Source organism: Alnus glutinosa, chromosome 4 (assembly GCF_958979055.1).
Source record: "Alnus glutinosa chromosome 4, dhAlnGlut1.1, whole genome shotgun sequence".
Classification (NCBI taxonomy): Eukaryota; Viridiplantae; Streptophyta; class Magnoliopsida; order Fagales; family Betulaceae; genus Alnus; species Alnus glutinosa.
In genome coordinates this window covers 34,892,017-34,911,312 of record NC_084889.1, presented here as the reverse complement: position 1 = coordinate 34,911,312, position 19,296 = coordinate 34,892,017, and the positions used below count along the sequence as shown (strand labels likewise).

Below are 19,296 nucleotides of genomic sequence, written 5' to 3'. Positions count from 1 at the left end.
GGCGATCCGGTGGTTTGTTAAAGATTTGCAAGGTACAAGCTTGAAAGCCAATGCTTGCAGGTTAAGCCTTGCTGCAGTTGTGTACCACATATGGTGGCAGAGAAATGCCTTTCTGCATGGCAACACTCCTAGAACGGAGGAAGCTATAGTGAGCCAAGTCAAAAGGCAAGTTGGTTCTAGGCTCCTGGCTAAGGGGTCAAAGCAAAGTATTGGAAAGAATCTTGCTCTTGCTTATAACTGGAATCTGCAAGGACTCTTTGGTTATTAGTTTTCTTGGGGCTGTTTCTTTGTTTGGTACAGCAATTTGTTTTCTTGCTGTTTTGCTGCTGTTTGAGGGGTTTTGTCCCTGATTTCTTGCTTTCTCTATTGTCTTTGTGCAGCAGTTGTTTTGTGTGTTGCAGCTCTTAGTTAGGAGGTCTGTTCCTAACTAGTTGGTTCTTTCATCCAATTTTTTTCTGGAGTGTTCTTTTCGGAGGGTTTGGTTTATAAATGTTTAGTTCATCCATATGTATATATATAATGCTCCTATTTCCAACCTCAAACCCCATAGAGCATCATGTCTTTCATGTTTAATACACCGGATCTTTTGCCAATCCAGAACTTGCAATTGAAAAAAAGAAAATAAAAACTAGGATTAATTCCTAGACAAACATCACAAAAATGGTCATGATCATTACCACAAACGAGGTATAAATCTACAAAGAGAGAAACAATCCACAAGCAGATATTTCAATTCTCATATGCAAACAGCTGCACAGATGTTTTGATCTAAGGCCTTCCAGCTCAACTTGGCCCAACTGAACTTCTTTGAGCCGCTCTGTTTTGACCCCAACACCTCTTCATGGAACATGGACCTAATAATCATGAAAACTAAGTTAAAAGAGGATGGTGAGGTAGGGAATGTTAAATTTGGCTAACATATTATCCTGAAATCACAAAGATTATCCTTAATTACCTTTTGGTTTCTGATTTTCTTTGTGCTTTAAACTTTCCATCCAATCTCTCCTTGGCTTCTCTAGCTCCTCTTTCCAATTCCCCATCAGGGGATGCTTGGTTCAATATAATTTTTTCCATCTTTTTTTTTTTTTGGGAGGGGGGGGTCAGATTTAAACAATATCAGTCACACCAAAAAGAAGAAAACAGAGATGTGTGAAAGAAAATGGCAGGGGATCTGAATCCGAAAGAGAAGGGGATACGTACCATTGGAGAGAAAGAGGCATGATGGGTTTCATGGCTGCTTGTGTATAAACAGAGAGATGACCGCCTTGTCCCACCATGGTTTGGTGAATCCGACAAGCCACTGCTGCTCGGATGGAACCGTCTCCTTCGGGCACATTCCACACCAGGAAGCATTCCAGCCATTGATATGTAGCCAAAAAGAAAGATTTTGCCTTTTTCTTTTCCTTTTCCGGTGTTTCTGAGCAGCCCCAAGTAAGGAAGAAGTACCCAATGAACAAAGATGATAATTTGAAAGAACACAAACTATATCATATCTTCAAAAGGAGAAGACTAGACTGATATATACTAAAATTAATCAGAGCAATCTTCTGTGTGAAGACTCTGATGATTTTTATCAGTTCTTTATTATTTCTTAAGATTGAAAGTGAGAAAGGGAAGGGGAGAGGAAGGAGGTAAGGAAGGTTCAATGAAGCTCACCAGCCAACGACCAACATGTATTCCTATTGACCAGACAACGCCAAAACAGGGTTTTTGGCCTCTGGGAAAAAGGTTGTATTGTTATATACAAATTATTACTTTAGAGAGCCTTGCTATCCGGATAAACCCATTTATTTACGGCATCCAATGAGAGTTAGACGCGTAAGCTTGAAACCCAAAAGAGAACAAACACCAAAACAATGGATTACCCAACCCATCGTTTTCCATTCAAGTATTCAACAAAACCATGGATCCAAAACCACCCTCCTCCTTCGCCGGACGCCAAAACCAAGAAAAATCATATTTAGTCCGTAGATTTTTATCTTATTTGAATTTAGTTCTTGGAATTTTAATTTCAAGAATATAATCTTTAAGTTTTACACAAATTTTAGATAGGTCCCTCTGTCACTTTTTTCCTCAAGATTAATAGTTTGTCATATTTCATGTGTGTCTCAATTAACTAATCAGCGTTTATATCAGCACCTAATATCAATGTCACATCATTAAGCATTAAGTCATCCACAGAAAAAGAAAAAAAAAAAAAAAAAAAAAAGACCCAATTTTAAAAACAAAAACCATCTTCTTCGTCATCTTAATCTTTTAGATTTGTAATATTAGATGGAAAACAGTTAAATTTGATGCTGACATGGACATTAACATTGTATTGGGTGCTAACATGAACCCTATAGTATCAAATGAAACATATGTGACAAGTGAAAAATCATTAACTTTGACATTAAATTAATAGATTGATCAATTTGAAACTTGGGTAAAACCTAAGAATCTTATTTTTTAAATTGAAGATCTAAAGACTAAATCCAAATTCAGATGAAAACTTAGGGACTAAATATGATTTTTTCCTTATCACAGACACAAATCCACTGGTTCCATCGCAGTTTGATGACTAAGGACTTGTTTGGTAACCACTATCATTTTTTCTCTAAAAAAGTCAATAACAAAATATTTTACATTTTATATCCTATCAATTATTTTTTATAAAACATTACTCACTTATTATTATTAAAAAAAAAAGAAAAAAGAAAAAAAAAAACACACCTAAAAACTTTTTACCAAACACACCCTAAACATTCTTATTCATCCGCATGTAAAACCAAAAAGTCAATAATTTTATTTCCTAGTTTTTTTTTTTTTTTAATAAATAATTTTATTTCCTAGTTAATACTACTCTTTATTACTGGTACTAATTGTTACCAAAAAGTCAATAATTACTAATTGTTACCTTTAATAAAGGACATTTTTTTTTTCCCAAGTTGTCTTCAAAATATATGTGGTTTTCTAGGGTAGCCGGTAGCCCTAATAGAACAAGGGAGGTAGCCCTAATAGAACAAGGGAGGTGGTGCGACCACCTTAGTGCCGTTTGGGGCAGCAGAGACTATCCCATAGTTTGGGGTAGCTGTGGCTACTACTGATACTCAACAGAAGTAATTTTGTCCACCTTCTCTTATAGCATCAAGAGTGGTCGCATTACCATAAGTGTTAAGCTAGGGCGTTTGGACACTCATATTGTATTGATTTTTTATTTTAAAAATAAAAAATAATTTGGGTGCAAAAAAATAAAAGTAGCGTTTTTTTAAAAAAAAATAATAATAATTTTTTGGACTTGAGTACTCTAGAAATTTTGATTCAATTCCGGTGAGAACATTATATATTGTAACCAAACAAAAGAATATGAATGTTCATTCCATTCCAATTTCTTGTATTTTCCGTAATATCTATTTAGCTATTCCTATTCCTAAATGAATGATCATTCTGCACATGTATCAAACGTAACCTATTTGTGACCCTTAATAAAGGATAAAGTTTTATTCCAAATTATTTTAAACTCAATGTATTAAACTGACATAAGTCCAAAATAAATTTGAGAATCACATACATTTAATAGATTATGTGAGAGTCACATGCATTTTGGACAATTTTAGTTTAATACACTGTGTTAAAGGAATTTCTCCAAACCTAATTTAAAGAAAAAAAAAATCATTATATGATTTTACCAAAATATTTGGACCCAGTTTCTTTCGATATAATACATTTTTGTTATAATTTTTTTTTTTTTTTGTTTTTTTGGTTATTTGGTTTGGATCTTGAAATAATTTTTCTGTATTTAGTTACACAAAAACTCTCTACTATGAAACCAACAAAAACCCATAGATATCTCATATCTCTCAAAAAAAAAAAAAAAAAAAAAAAAAAAAAAAAAAAAAAACTATAGAAACTAAAAAAGTGAAAGAGTAATGGTTCAGTGGTACCCGGCCCAACAGGACACAAAGGACCTAGAAGGCCCAACCCATGCAAACATTGTACATAACCCTAACAATCAACCCATTTTTATGACCCATCAAATGCCCATTTGAAAAATGGCCACCCTTTTCAAAGCAGCCCAATTAGGGGACCCAGAGTTAAGGATTGATTTTGGGCTGCTGAACATAGATGCTTCTCTTCTGCACCCATAACTTTTAAGGATAAAGATTTTTTCCAAATTGACATAATTTATTAAACTGATATATATTTTTTTGAACATGTAAGAATAAGATAAGTGTTTTTATTCTGTTTTTGAGCATCTTCAACGGAGTAGTTAAAAGGCTCATAATAGTTAAAGATAGCTATTATGTGCTCGTTTTCTTCTCTAACAGATTAACTCTAGAGTAGGTAAAATACATTTTTTTGCTAAGTGAATAGCAATAAGTTTTTTAATATTTTTTCTCTCACACTCTCAAAATAAATATTTAAATGAAATAAAGATTCTGCTAGAGTTTATATGAAAAAATGAATAGGTGAAATAGAAAAAAAAAAAAAAAAAAAAAAAAAACTTTTTGGCTAGGTAAAATACTTTCGACTGCTGGAGATGTAACACCCTGGTCTCATATTGGGAAGAGATGAATAGCTCACATAGAGTGAGTGGTTCATAAAGATACTCATGGGTGCTAAGTTTCACATTGCCTAGTTACTAGGTAAAACTGTGCTTTATAATAGATTCTAGAAAAGTTCTAAATTAATTAGTTATTTTGGGGCGATAGCGCAAATGTGACTAGCTCTTTTCCTTGGGTCGTTACAAATGATATTAGCACCACCTAGTAACATCAGGTCATGTGGTATTGGAGCACTGTATGGCATAGTCTTGACAATGACGTCAGGGTCCTTGTTAGGGGTTTAAAGGGAGGGGAGTTTGTAACACCCCGGTTCTATATTGAGAATAGATGAATAGTTCACATAGAGTGAGTTCTTTATAAAGATACTTATTGGTGCTAAGTTCCACTTTGCCTAGTTTCTAGGTGAAACTGGGCTTTATAATGGATTCTAAGAAAGGTCTAAACTAACTAGTCTTTTTAAGGTGATAGCACAAATATGGCTAGTGTTTTTTCTTGGGTTGTTACAGGAGATGCTTTTGATCTTATTTAAAATGCATATGAGAATCACGTTCTATAAAAATACATTTTAATTTATTAGATTGAATTGAAAAAATAACAAAAAAAAAAATTCTTCATCAATGAACAAAAAAAAAAAAAAAAAAAGAGAAATCTTGAGAGAAAGGTATCTGCCGAAAGAGGTGGTGGCTTTTCCATGTCAAGAATATTACATATATTATCTACTCAGCACTTTGTTAATGGTCCCATGATTCTTCATGTCAACCTTAGAGAACAAAAGAATATCATGCACAAAAAATGTAAAAGCATATAGATAAGTGTCATTATGTATAAGTAAAAAGTTTTTCCTAGTTTATTAAACTTATGTGTCTAAAATTCATGTAATTTTTATACGAATTTTTAATCGAGTACGTGACTCTCACGTGCAGTGCTTTAGACACATGTTAATTTAATTTTTTTTTTTTTTTAAAAAAAAAATCTCTTAACTTTGTTGGGTGGAAAACTTTATCCAATATATAATCTTAAACTCATCCAAAAATAGAAAACCTTCAATTACAACATTTATTTCATCACAGCGTGAAATGCCGCAAAAATTAAGTAATCCTAATTAACCCATCTCAAGAACAGAAAACTTGCAATTAAATCGCCATGTGAAACCACCTAACCAGTTTATTCTATTTATTTTATTCTTCTCAGTAAACACAATACACAAAAGACTTATAAGACTAATTAAATATATGACAAAGTTTTATTCCTAACCGAGTTTGAAAGAATTTCAGTTTATTAAACATAAGTTTTCAAAATGCACGCGATTGTTAAATATATTTTTAATAAAACGTGTGATTTTATGTGTATTTTGAATACAAGTCAGTTAAATAAAAATGATTAAAGGAAAATTTTTCAAACCCAATACGAAGGAAAACTTTATCCTTATTTGGAGAAAAACTCTACGCGAACTTTTTACTTTCTACAAAAAAAAAAAAAAAAAAAAAAAAAAACAAAAGCATTAAGAATCAACTCAAAACACAAAAACATTCAAAATTACATTTGCCTTTATTTCAAATCAAAACACATTTTTCAAACAAAAAACACCATAAAAAAAGGTTTGACAAACAATCTCATCCTCAAATATATGCTTTTGAAGTTATAAATTTTTAAAAATTTCACATGGAAACAACGACAACCAACAGCATTAATCCATAAACCAAGTAACATAAAAGTACAAAAACAATTAAAAAAAAAAATCCAAAAAATAGCAATGTTGGAGTCTGGCGGGAAGCAGCAGAAAAAGAAACCCAGCACCGGCGCATGAGAACCATCTTTCCACGCATGAGAGTCACGCTCCGACGCGTGGAAGGTGGAATGAGAAGCGGTTGGCGGCGTTGTGAAGGTGGAATGCTGGAGAGAACCATAGAGGGATGTGTGGGAGGCAAAGACCATCGAAGGAACGTAGATCTAACTTCAATAAAACAAAATCTAAGAACTTTGACAAAAACAGCCACTGACGCGGGAAAACCAACAGAGAACATGGTGGAGGAAGATACTAGTACAGTGGAGAAGCCAAGACACATAGGCTACAATTTTGAGTGGGATAAGTCGTACGAGACAGCGGATAAAACCTCTAGAGATGTAAGGAGAGCTAGAAAAACTACTAACCTAACATCTACAAAATGATAAAATGACATAAATGAAAGAGAAGCAGGAGAGGAGGGAAGAGATGAGGTCATTCCCTCCTCCCTAAGTCCGTCGGAAATGAAGAAGAAAGCAGGTAAAAAAAAAGGAGAGAAAACAAAGCATTTACGAACGTCTTAGTAATTATTTTAGTATTGTTATAGTTTGTTTTAGGTCTATTGTTGGGGAACTCACCATTTTTTCGTTTACAGAATCATCCATTTCTTTTTTCCTTTTGGATCAGGAGAGGGAATGAACCTCCCCTGTAATCCTTTTCCTTATTCAATTAGAAAAAGAAAAAGAAAAAAAAAAAAGTGATAGAGCCATCCTTAGGACTGCTGCTGAGAATGAGTCAAATAAATAACTTAGCCCATTAGAGGAGCTGGGGTTGTCAAAGAAGGAGGTTGAAAGTAGGCAAAGTTTCGTAAACGGAACAAACTACAAACCATCAGGAGACAGAAAGGGTCATGATTGTCTCAAGACCCTTTAACTCTATCCGGATCCCCAATTTAGGGGACATATAAAGCGACATGACCCTCAAAATACCCTTCAACCATAAAAACTCCTGCAAGGTTAAAAACACAACCATCAATACATAGTCGGTTGAGAGTAACAAACACGACCGTCAAAAGTCGGTAAAGAGGGGATAACATTGTCAAAAAAGAAAAAGAGGCCAACACAAAACGGTTTCCAGCACATGAATAATCCAAACACAACCGGGAAACAACTAGCCACAAAAAAAAAACACATAAAAAAAATTAAAAAAATAAAAAAATAAAAATAAAAATCCACGGGATAGTTATACATACTGATAAAACAAAATTTTCTCCATAAAATTTTAAAAACAAAAATTGATAAGAAAATTTAGATAGTAAAGAACAATTTGATAAGAAGGTGAATGACGAAAATGTCCCTCAACCTTGGGATCCCTCAAAGTCCGGACTCATCAGAACCCCCCGCCCCTCCGCATCCTCATCCGTCTTTTCATACCCTCTCCACATATATAAACACATTCACGCACCATGGAGTGGCCTCTCCTTTTTTTGGATACGCCAGTGGCCTCTTACCACCAAAACAACCTGTCCCAGACCTCTCCCTTCTCACAGTTCTCATGGAGGACGACCGCCTCCACAATTCCTTACCCTCTCTCAAACAAAAGCTCAAGTCCTCCCTCTGCTGCTTCCGGAGGACCCCCCACCACCACCACCAAGACGTTGAATCCCCGAGCTCGGAGCCCAGGGCCAGGCTCGTCCGGAGCTCGTCCTTCTGGGCAAAGTCCCCGGAGCTCAAAGACAAGTGCCGCAACTTCATCTCCCGTATCGGCGCCGCGCGGCACCACCACGGCCGTCGCCATTCCGCCGACTTCAAGTACGACGCCCTCAGCTACGCCCTCAACTTCGACGACGACGACGGCGACCGCCGCTCCGTCGAGCTCCCGTCGATGAGTTTCTCCGCTCGGTTGCCAGCCTCGCCGCCGTCCTCGGAGATCACGGCCTTGGTTAGATAGAGAGAGGTCAGTTTTCTTTTTGTGCTTTTTTTGGCGGTTCTGGCGGTTATGGCGGGTGTGATTCAGTTAGGGCTGTGGTTTAGCGTGGAAAGGCGTTGTGTGCGCGAAGGTGTAACCGTTACGTAACGCCCATGGGAATATTTGCTTCGTTGTCATATTTCGTTGATTTTGTTTTTTCTTCTTTCTTTTAGTTTTACCAATTCCATGCATGTGTATGAAATTACAATCTCAATTCAATAGAAATGATTGAATTTAACCATTTGGTGGTTCTAATTTTTCTTTAATAAATGCAACTGGTCAAATATTTTATTGAAATTGAAGAAAAATTACTAAATGAAGCTTCAAAAAATCTAATACAGGCTAACTCTACCTTCTTTATTATAAATAGGATCATACACTGTGTATATATAACAGATCAATTATTTTATGCATAGAGTATATTTTCTCTCAGATATTGACTTAGGCATTGGAGTGTGGAGTGAGATCTCGGAGTGAGGAGGGAAACCCTCATAAAGATCTCTTAATTTTATTGTATCAAAAACTATTAAAACAATTAATAGTCTAACAAATACGGCTTTTAATCCTCGTAACTTTTTTCCAATTTGCTTTAAAAACACAAGAAAAAGAATTAGAAAAAAAAAAGCTAGATTTAACCAAAAAAGTTCATCTCATATTGGTATATATATTTCTGCCATCAAACATCACTAATTCATAGAGAATTTCACTCATTTATCTCATTCTGTTGATGTGACAGTATCAATCAATCACTGAATCAGCATTTCTTGAAAAAAAAAAAGGCGAGAGCGAAGGCTGATTGGCACTTCCACGTCATCAAATTAAAGTAGGGATAATCGTAAAATAAAATTGTAGTTTCTAGTAAGAGTGATGTTACTTTTCACACTCATTTATCATATATTTTACACCTTTTGACGCACTTATTTTAAATAATTTTTCACGTTAGCCAACAACCACTTGAAGAAAAAGAAAAAAGAAAAAAAATCAATTGAAATACATGAATTCAAGTCAATCAATATTAGGTCAAGTCATCTATATAAATTAAGTGTAATAGCAGCGGCGGCATTACTCTTCTGGCACTACTCTTGTTGACACCGTTGTAGAAGGTCAAGTGTGTGAGCATTGGAAACTTTTAGTACACGAAATGATCTTGACAGGTGTGCCAACTTAATGACATTAGGTCAACTAATAAAAGAACGAAAGAGAACCAAGTCAGCTCAGTTAGGTGATTGATAGGAATGGATACAGCCATGGGTTCTTTTTTAAAATGTTCTTTTGGCAAGTTTTTTTTTTTTTAAAAAAAATATATTAAAAAAATTTATAGTATTTTTTAGGACAAAAGGAAGACATTGCGAAACTAAATTGAAAGATTAAAGAACATTGCAATTAGGGTGATAGATCGAGGGTTCTAAGTGTAGTTTTACTTGATAAGTAAATAAAACAACAACCGAACAAAGCAAAATCTTAGAACTCATGCCAAATGGTTGGTTTGGATATAGCATAATGTACCTAATCAATATGTCAGAAGCTCCCGAGCTCATGGAACGCGAAAAAGTTAAGAGCTTCAATCTATTGCATATATAATAGGATGACTCAATCTATCATGCTCATACCCCAAATTCAGTCATATTAATTGGATGATAACAATCCACTATGTTTCCGTATTAATGTCTACGGCAGCCCACTTTGTACGTGATGGTTTTTACTCTAAACTAGTAATCCTTTCTACTTTTTTAGTGACTTTATTCATGCACTACATGGTCATTTCAACGTGACGTAGTGTTTGCTCTAATACTACATATTAGATACCTGACTAATTCGCCAAACATATAAAGTTAAGCCCTTACATCTATCCGGCCTACAAACTGGTCCGGCCAATCTAACACGGATACCCCAAATTGAAACCGGCCAAAATCATAGCACATTGTGAGCAGATCAAATTCTTACTGCATCATATATGGACAGGGGAAAGAGAGGATGAAAATGACCTTTCAGAATCTGCTTTTGAAAAGGGAGATGCTTGATGCAGCATATTTCTGACTCTATCTAATACGCATCTCTTTCAACTACAGTGCAATCCTTCTCATTCGCCTAACTTGTACGATGAAGTTCACAGAAAAAATGGTTGAACATTGCTCTTTCCCTGCACCATTCCTTTTCATTCTTGTCTCATATTTTGTTATTCTTTCTGTGCCTACAAGGAGTGACCATATTTCTAATTGAACGCGAGAAATGGGTTTGAGGGAATTGAAGGATCTATCTCTCCTTATCCGAATGGAAGAAATATCCGATAAACAATTAGCAAACGACCAAGAGAAAAAAAGAGAGTGGGTGTTTATGGCTAACACCACCAAAAGAGCATCGCCCTCAATGATGAAATTACCACATGCAACCAGAGGAAGCAGCCAAACAAGTAGTTAGAAGAGCAGAAAAAGCTTCACCGGTACAAATAGTCACTGTTAACATGGTTATATAATGACGAGGACCGAGGAGGATGATGATGATGTACATTCATTTGAGGTAAAATTGTTGTTATTATCAATTCGTGTTATTTAGATGTTATTTGCTATGCTCATTATCTTTTTCCTGGGTGGCCAAATACTATCTTTGTTTCAAAAGTTAATCATGTTAATTTCATTATTATTATTATTTTATTTTATTTTTATCAATGAGTGAATTTTATATCAACAAACAAAACGATTTTATATATCAAAAAAAAAAAAAAAACAAAACGATTACAAAACTTTTTTTAGTAGACTGCGATACTATTGCCACGGCCCATGCAACTAGAATTACGCGATAATAAAAATCAGCCATTGACTTTTTTTTTTTACAAGCCATTATTGATCCAAACACTAATTTTTATTGCCACGACATCTCAATTATATGGCAGTTGTGTAATAGTCTACTAAATAACATTATTTTTTATTTAAATATTTCACGTGTAAAAACACGTAAGAGAATTTAACTAAAATAGGAGATAAATTACAAAGATATAATGAAATGAATTGGACTAGAGTGTAGCTAGGGATCTTGGGTGACTGGGCAAGAGCAGGACTTTGGTGGGCCTATAGCCAATTGGGCCGGAATGGCAGTTGGTGGCGGAGGGTTTGGACCGTTGGTAGGGTGAGGAAGATTGAATTAAAGGCCGAGTTTTATACTATGAATTTGGAAGGTGAATACATGTGCCCACGGTAAGTCTCAATTGAATTTTAAAAAGCTATAATATATTAGATTGATTTTATGAATATTTTGATAATTTAATTTGAACATTAAAGACTTTATACTTCTATATATAGTATATATTAACTAAAAATAAAGTGGATATATCTAAAAAATTTATTAAATAATATTTTTAAAGATGAGAGAGAAAGATATAAGTGATTAAAAATTCAGAAAGAGGACCCAAAAAAGAAAAAAGAAAAAAAGCAAAAGATATAAATGTACATATGTAAGCCGGTGGTGGCAAAAGCACTAGCCGCATTGAATGTAGTGAATTTAATTTAATTGTGACCTTGGGTTGCCTAGTATTTTACTGGAGGATGATTCGCTGCAAATAGTAACTGCGATCAAGGACACAAGCCCGAATTTGAACAGGTATGGACATATTATAGGGTATATTAAAATGGTCCTTCAAGCCTTCAAGGTCTAAGGGATTGGCAAATTTGTCATACCAAGTGAATAAACAATTATGCTGCTTATTGTTTAGCAAAGAACGCGACTTCACATGTCATAGATAGGGTATGGGTGAAAGAAATTTCTAATTGTATTTATGATGTTGTAACTTTAGAGCAATTTGTTCTGCTATCATGGAGTTTTCAGCTCTAGATTTTTCAGTCTAATGAATGAAAATTGCAATAATTTCCTTTTAAAAAAAAAAGTAAGAAAAAAAAGAAATGAATTAAATTAGTTATTATTTATATAAAAATATATGATATCTTAAGAGTCAAACCTACCGGTTATTAGTCAACCAGAAGAACTGAGGCATGGATGCATGCTGCCATTTGTCAGATTCATGAACACTTGTGAGGATACCCACCCATGACGCCATAAATCCTTAACCCATTAGGATAAGAATGTGGGTGTTGCCGACATATATATGTAATACATCATCCATAGCTTCATAGTAGAGAAATTGTAATAAGTTTTGAGTCTTAAGAGTTAAGGGTTTATCAATTCAGCATTTAATTTAGGGTTTAACAATTGGTATAAGAGCAAACATAGTCACGGAGGAAACGACTTATAAATTGTATTAAAATGTCTTGGTATTATTTATAGGCGTAGTGTTAATTAAATTATTGAATACTAATAAGTGAATGGAGCCACCCACTAAAAGAGAAAAGAGATGCTCTCAAATTAGTGTCGATAGAATGGGCCGTTGTTAATATTGAATTTGGAAGCGTGGTATAATGTTCTGATATCAAGGATAAAGGGTTTAATCAAAGTAATATCCAACAACAATAGAGGTTTTAATCAATGATTAGACCTTTAAACATAAGATTGGACATCTATCCCCGCCCACAAAATTCATAGACCATCCATTTGAGTAGTATCATAGCCAAATCATTGTTTCGGGGGTATTGTTTTTATCGTTCCTATTTAAGTATTGGCTTACGGTTTTCGCTATGTCAGAAATCATCAGATTAGTGTTAATAGATTAATCCACAGTAAATGTCAAATTCAAAAGTATGATGAAATGCATGTTACGATCTTAACATTTAAAGGTTTAACCAAATAAGTATCCAATCCGACACAAGGCCGAGATGGTGAGAAGACCGATGAGGAATTTCCTTTATGCCACAGCCTAAACAAAAGGCAAATTCTAGTGAGAGGACCAATGAAACAGTGAGGTGGGGTTGCTTCTTGACCCCCCATAACTACAAGCAGTCATGCATATTGTCATGGCTCATGCACCTTCCTCGATCCTTCTCTGTTCTTAGCTCCTGCTAGCTGGCTGTTAGAATCGACAGGAGACTTTTTACCCAGATAGTCAACAGGAAATTAATACTTACTGATTAAGTTACTTCCCAGTTTCCATGCTAGATTTTGGTCAAAATCTTATTCAGTCAGCCATGTGAGTAGGGCCACTTGGATCTTCATCACAATGACTTATCCTCTCCTCACACAAATTTGGACGGTTCATTGACTATATATCCTAATTAACTTTGTTGACTCTATATAGGTTCTGAAAATTATAGCTTGTAACCCTAAAAATTTAGGCAGGTTATTCAAGATGAAAGGCTTCAATTAAAAAAAGTATATATATATTAAAAGGGTGGCTGAACCACTCCGCTTGATCAGGCGGTCGGCCATCCCTAGTCAGACTACCTGATCACTCACTTTTATGGGATGAAGGTGTGGTCGCACCACACTTATAGGAGTGGCTAACACTCCCTTCAAAGGATAAAGAAAAATGTTATTTTACTTTCTCTCAATGTATTAAGTTGAAGTAGCATCCTTAAACCACCCTTAGATCAATTCCAATTAAAAAAAGAAGAAGAAGGTGGATTGAGCATGTCACGTCAATTGAATATATAAGCTGAAAGAATGCAAAATAGCATTTCTCAAGAGTAAAACAATAGTCGACCATTTTTCGAAGAGGTGGCAGACTACCTTAAGGGGTGGTTTGGTTACCCTTCCTTTTATTGTTTTTAAAAAATATATATATTTTAAATTTTTTAAGACTTATGTGACTCAATCTAAACCGTTCATTTTAAATGATTAGTCAATGATTGAATTGTAAACTCATCGTAGGGAATAGTGCTAAGGACAATATTTTTATCTCTTTTTATCTTCTTAAAGCTGATGTAACTTTTAAAATTATCGTTGAATTGAAATTTAAAAATGATTCATTCCAAATTCAATAACGATTTTAAAAGATAAGTTGATGATGGTAAAAAGAGGTCCTATCATTGTAATTAAATGACACGATCTTCCATCTACAGGATTTGGATTGCCCATCATATTCATACCCAAAGACTAACGCAATTCCATCTGACAATATATATTTCTGGGGATATATATCCAACACGTACAGTGCAGAAAGTGGATTTTGTTGAAACTTGAAAGTCTTGCTTTTTGTAAAAGAAGAAGAAGAATTCAATTTAGAGACACATAAAGCATCATCATCATAATAATCAATCTCTATCCCCATAATTCCTGGGTGTTACAAACTTACAAACTGACAAGAAAACATAAACGTGTAGGTTTCACATCATTAATTTCTGAATATATATAGGCAGCATGGCATACCCCACAACAGAATAGGATTATCGATCTGCTGGTCAACAGGTAGCCCTAACTTTAAGGTTGGTGGAACATCTTTTCTTCCTATTTCCCATTCTTAATTACTGAGATTAGATGACATGATGTAGACATGTATATGTTTAGATTTAGGCCGGTGGTTTGTAATGTGCATGTGTTGGTTGTTGGTTGTTGGGTGACGACATGTACAAAGACTTAGGGGTGATACCTTTTACTAGAGGCTTTCTTGGGTTTTATAATGTCTATTCACATCAAATAAAGTCCATAATCCTTTAGGCCTAGAAAGATTTATCTGTCTTTAGGTTTGGTTGTGCCCGGCGGATAATTCCTCCCTTGAGGGGGATGCCGACTGACAGTCCCACATTGCTTCATAGACACGTGGTGAGGGAACCGTAAAAGGAGAGTATCCCCCTAGTTACGATATATATTGCCTATTTAAAATCGGCTCAATAAGGCAATGAGCAGTCGACACATTCCCTTTGATCAACAAAAAAAAAAAAAAGTCGACACATACCCTAAAGAAAAACATGAGAATATGCCACCTTTCATATCGCTCTCCTAACTTTCGGCTCGTCATATTAAAGTCCACTTACCATATCAACGACAGTTTTATAAATGAAAGTTATGGTCATTGTTATGAGGTATGCACAATTTTTCTTCTCCACTTTTCTCCATTGAATCCTCTTTCAAATACCTTACTACTTAGTCATCAGAGTTTTATTCACAGATCAGCAAACCCCCCTTATTTATTTCTTGTCATAGCAAGTTTTCTTGGCTGATCTATCAGTGTGTGGTCAATTGGACGAAACATTGATGATCTTGGTGCCATAGATGATTATTCGATCGACATTCAAATTTATGACATTAACTCTTATACAGTATTAAATTATCATATATCTTAAAAATGTGGTTTTTAGAAAGAGATGAGTTTAATATTTTAATTTATACTTTAACATTGACCATATTTATTATAGTCTACTGTTCATGGCCATTCAAAGTGACACCAATTGTGAAAATGAAAATGGCCGACTATAGAGTTGAGTTTTTGCCCCTATTTCTTAGGGTCTTTTTAGTTTAGCGGTTTCAAAATATGCAGTTTGAAAAAAAATAGCGATTTTCAAAATGCAGGTAATAAAAACACGATTTTTAAAAATACAATTAAGTGTTTGATAAATTTGTTGTTCGGCTTGAACATCGTGCATTTTTTAAAAGGCATGCATGCGGTCAAACCACCATTCTTTTCAAACACACTCTCAAATGGACTTTTCATGATTTTGTTTAAAAATAGCGTTTGGCATGTAAAATCACGATATCAAACGCACTCTTAAGGTGCGTTTAAGATTATGATTTCGTAGACAATAAGTGCGATTTTAAACCAAATCACATAACATAAATCGTTTGAGAACTGTGTTTTTAAAAAATGCGATTTGAAAACGCAGAAAATATGTTTTTTCAAATCGTAGGTAAGATGATGTTTTTTTGAAAACGCAGGATTTAAAAGGCTAATTTACAATTTTAAAGGCTAAACTATGATTTTACCAAACGCTTAACTACGTTTTTAAAAATCATGTTTTTTAAAATCATATATTTTGAAATCGTTGTTTTAAATCACACTTTTTGAAATCGCAAACCAAACAAACCCTTATTAAAAAAAATAAAACATGAGCGGTGTTTATTCACTTGTTCATTAATTTTTTCTTTTTTCTGGTTTCATATATATATTTGGCCCGTGATTACTGGGAAATAAAGAAAAATAATAATATTTAATGTCTATGTAAAAAAAAAAAAAAAAAAAAAAAAAAAAAAAACAGAAAAAATTGTCCTGTTCTTATCTTACCCAAAAAGAAAAGGAGAAAAGTAAGACGCGTATGATTTTCACTAATAAATTATGTTTTACAACTTTCTGTTTGATTTTTTTTTTTTATTTGTTTTTTATTTGTTTTTTTTTATTTTTTATTTGTCATTCTATGTGAAAACATGACTTTTCATCAATAAAAGCCAATCACTCAAGGTCAAGGTGCTTGCATGGAAGCTAATCTAAACTGCCCCTACTCCACTTTCTTGCTTTCATACAGACCACTTGTCTTCCATTGATCTATCTCATTGTGCTTTGCCCTTAATTATTTAAATAATTAAACCTACTCTCTTATCCATTTGATAGTTTATTAAAAAATTCAAAAATTAATTAGTTTTATCCATTTGATAGTTCATTAAATAATTCAAAAAGTTTCAAACAACTCATGTAAACAAACAACGACCCACAGACTCTACCAACCGTAATCGATCACAACTATTTAAAAAAACAACCTACACTCATGGCCAGTGTTTTTATATTAAGAGCCTGTTTAGGTTTGCGATTTTAAAAAGCGCGATTTAAAATCACGATTTTAAAATGTGCAATTTTAAAAAAGTGGTTTTTAAAAACGCAGTTAAGCGTTTGGCAAAATCGTAGTTTATCATATAAAATCGCAAATTAGCCTTTAAAATTCTGCGTTTTCAAAAAAACACCATCTTACCTGCGATTTGAAAAAGCAAATTTTCTGCGTTTTCAAATCGTAATTTTTAAAAACGCAGTTCCCAAACGATTTATGTTCTGCGATTTGATTTAAAATCGCACTTATTGTCTACAAAACGCAATCCCAAACACACTCTAAGACAAAAAGTTATATATCCTTAGAAAAATGCTTGAGATACTATAATGTTTAGTACAATTTCTTATGTTCTTTATTAGATGAAGACGCATCTCTTTGTCTCATGATCATCGCAAATGAAGATTGTAACACCCCACATAAAAAATTAAAATAAAAATAAAAAAAGGTACAAAAATAAAAATAGAGAATTAGTCCAATGATAATAAAATGAAGATATATTTTGATGAAATTAGATAGAGCTCTAGTGAACTTGTATGCATGTAATATAAAAGTTTTATATTTATCTGCTACGCCAATCTTATGGTTTATGTGTTAATTATGTTTCCGCTACAAAATGATAGAATAATATACATAACGGTCAAAAAGTAAGAGTAGGGCACCTAAACATGAGTTTATACGCGTTATTCATCCGTCTGCCAATGGAAACACCACTTCCCATCCAATTTGCATGTGTTAAGCATGTCGGTTGCGTTAATCTCGAGCCAGGATCGAACTCTTTGTGAGGTTCATAGTTGTATTACTTATAGCTTTCTTGTTCGTAAACAAAGCGGTTTCATAATTGTCTTTCATTTAAGGCATCGCTTGTATCCATGCACTTCAGATTCGCCTTGGAGTTTGCTCCTAGAAATATTGCCATCCACACCTCCTCACATCAATCCAATCTGAGGCGTTACAAAGACGAAGAGTCTTCCGCAGGAGATAAAGATGCAAAGAGTATTTGTCTCTAATGAAGCGTTTTCTTTCGGTGAAGACAAACATTTGAGATTTCTTCATTTTCAGCAATCTCCGACTCCGACTTTTAAGAGGTGGAGGCGACTCAAAAATTATGTGTCAGAGGTATTTTCAACTGTTCCGACTCTCGCCAACACAAAAGCGGGAAGACTCCTGTACAAGTACATGGGATTGAGTGCACAATCCTACTTGTAGACAACAATACTTTTTATGAGAAAGCAATGGGACTCTTTTTTGTAGGACCCATCACCCATTCGTCGAATAGATTTAGGGCAAATAATTATGTAGTACCATGTCATCTTTGCAAAAGATTGGGTGGTTTCTTTTTTGGGGTCGATTGATATTGCGTGGGTTCATCTTCATTCTTCAACTATATAGTTGGGTAAGAAAAAGACTGGCTCTTGGTAGGTAGGAGTCATTATATTGGCTTAATTCCTTCAAAACATGCATCCTCAAGCATTTAAAATTTGTTGGTTCTTTTGATAAGCTTTTCGTGTTGAAATGTGATTGATTTTGTAAAGGTGTCCACCACATCACCTTTTTTAAAGGAGAGTTATTGACAATTTTAAGAGCTAGCTATGCCAACCATTGGTTAAACCTCTTTATCTCAAGTCACATAATTGATCAAGACACCATATTTTATTTTTTGAAGAGGTATTTTTTGAAGACAACATGTAAGCAAATATTATAACTACTAATTACTAATAATAAAATAGGTTAAAAAAATAATGGAATAAGAAGCATAAAGAAGCTTTAAAACTTTATAATAAGAGAAATGTTATTTGGCATATTCACATCTCACATCAGTCTATTGGGTTGATGTGACAGTGGCCGGTCAACCACGTTATAAACAAGAGTCGGTGCGGCATGGTTAACTGGGCACTGTCATGTCAGCCTAGTAACATGGAGATGGAATGGGGTATGCTAAATATCATTTTTTTTGTTCAATAAATCTTTCATTTTCTTACCTAACCAAAGAGAGAGAAAAAAAAAAAAGAAAAAAAGAAAAAAAAAGTAGAGAGTGTTCGTTCTTAAACAAAAAGTTTGGCTTGAATTCCATGTTAGTTGGAATCGAATTTGTTTGGATTGGGACTTGTGGCCCATAACAGCATACAAGAGATACGTGTCTCAACCCTAACAAGTTAAGTTTCAATTTTCAACCTCAATTATCCAGTTTGATCTATAACTGAATCCAAGCCGAATCATAAACAAAATTAAAATTTGAGAATATCTACTTAATTTGGTTTCTTTGGGAGGAAACAATTGTTTTTTCAAATTTTTCTTGAAGGTGTGAATTAGGCAATTTTATGGAAAAAATATATATATGAATTTGTCAGCAACTCACTGTCCCACACATAATATTTTGACTGAAGAAAAAGACTTGGTTTGCATGAAGGCATCCACGTGCCTCCTCCTC

The 19,296-nt window shown here is 34.2% G+C and overlaps 2 protein-coding genes across 2 annotated transcripts; one reads left to right on the top strand and one right to left on the bottom strand.

Annotated features, from left to right (window-relative positions):
• Positions 1 to 652: 652 nt before the first annotated feature.
• On the bottom strand, positions 653 to 1,698 carry LOC133867476 (uncharacterized). The gene is made up of 3 exons (XM_062304255.1): positions 1,201 to 1,698; positions 956 to 1,074; positions 653 to 854 (listed from the first exon to the last, which is right to left on the bottom strand). Exons 1-3 carry the CDS (start codon positions 1,360 to 1,362, stop codon positions 737 to 739), a joined length of 399 nt encoding a protein of 132 aa, XP_062160239.1. The 5' UTR covers positions 1,363 to 1,698; the 3' UTR covers positions 653 to 736.
• A 6,039-nt stretch (positions 1,699 to 7,737) lies between these two features.
• On the top strand, positions 7,738 to 8,476 carry LOC133867224 (uncharacterized). Its single transcript, XM_062303939.1, has one exon. It carries the CDS (start codon positions 7,822 to 7,824, stop codon positions 8,215 to 8,217), a length of 396 nt encoding a protein of 131 aa, XP_062159923.1. The 5' UTR covers positions 7,738 to 7,821; the 3' UTR covers positions 8,218 to 8,476.
• The last annotated feature ends 10,820 nt before the right edge of the window (positions 8,477 to 19,296 follow it).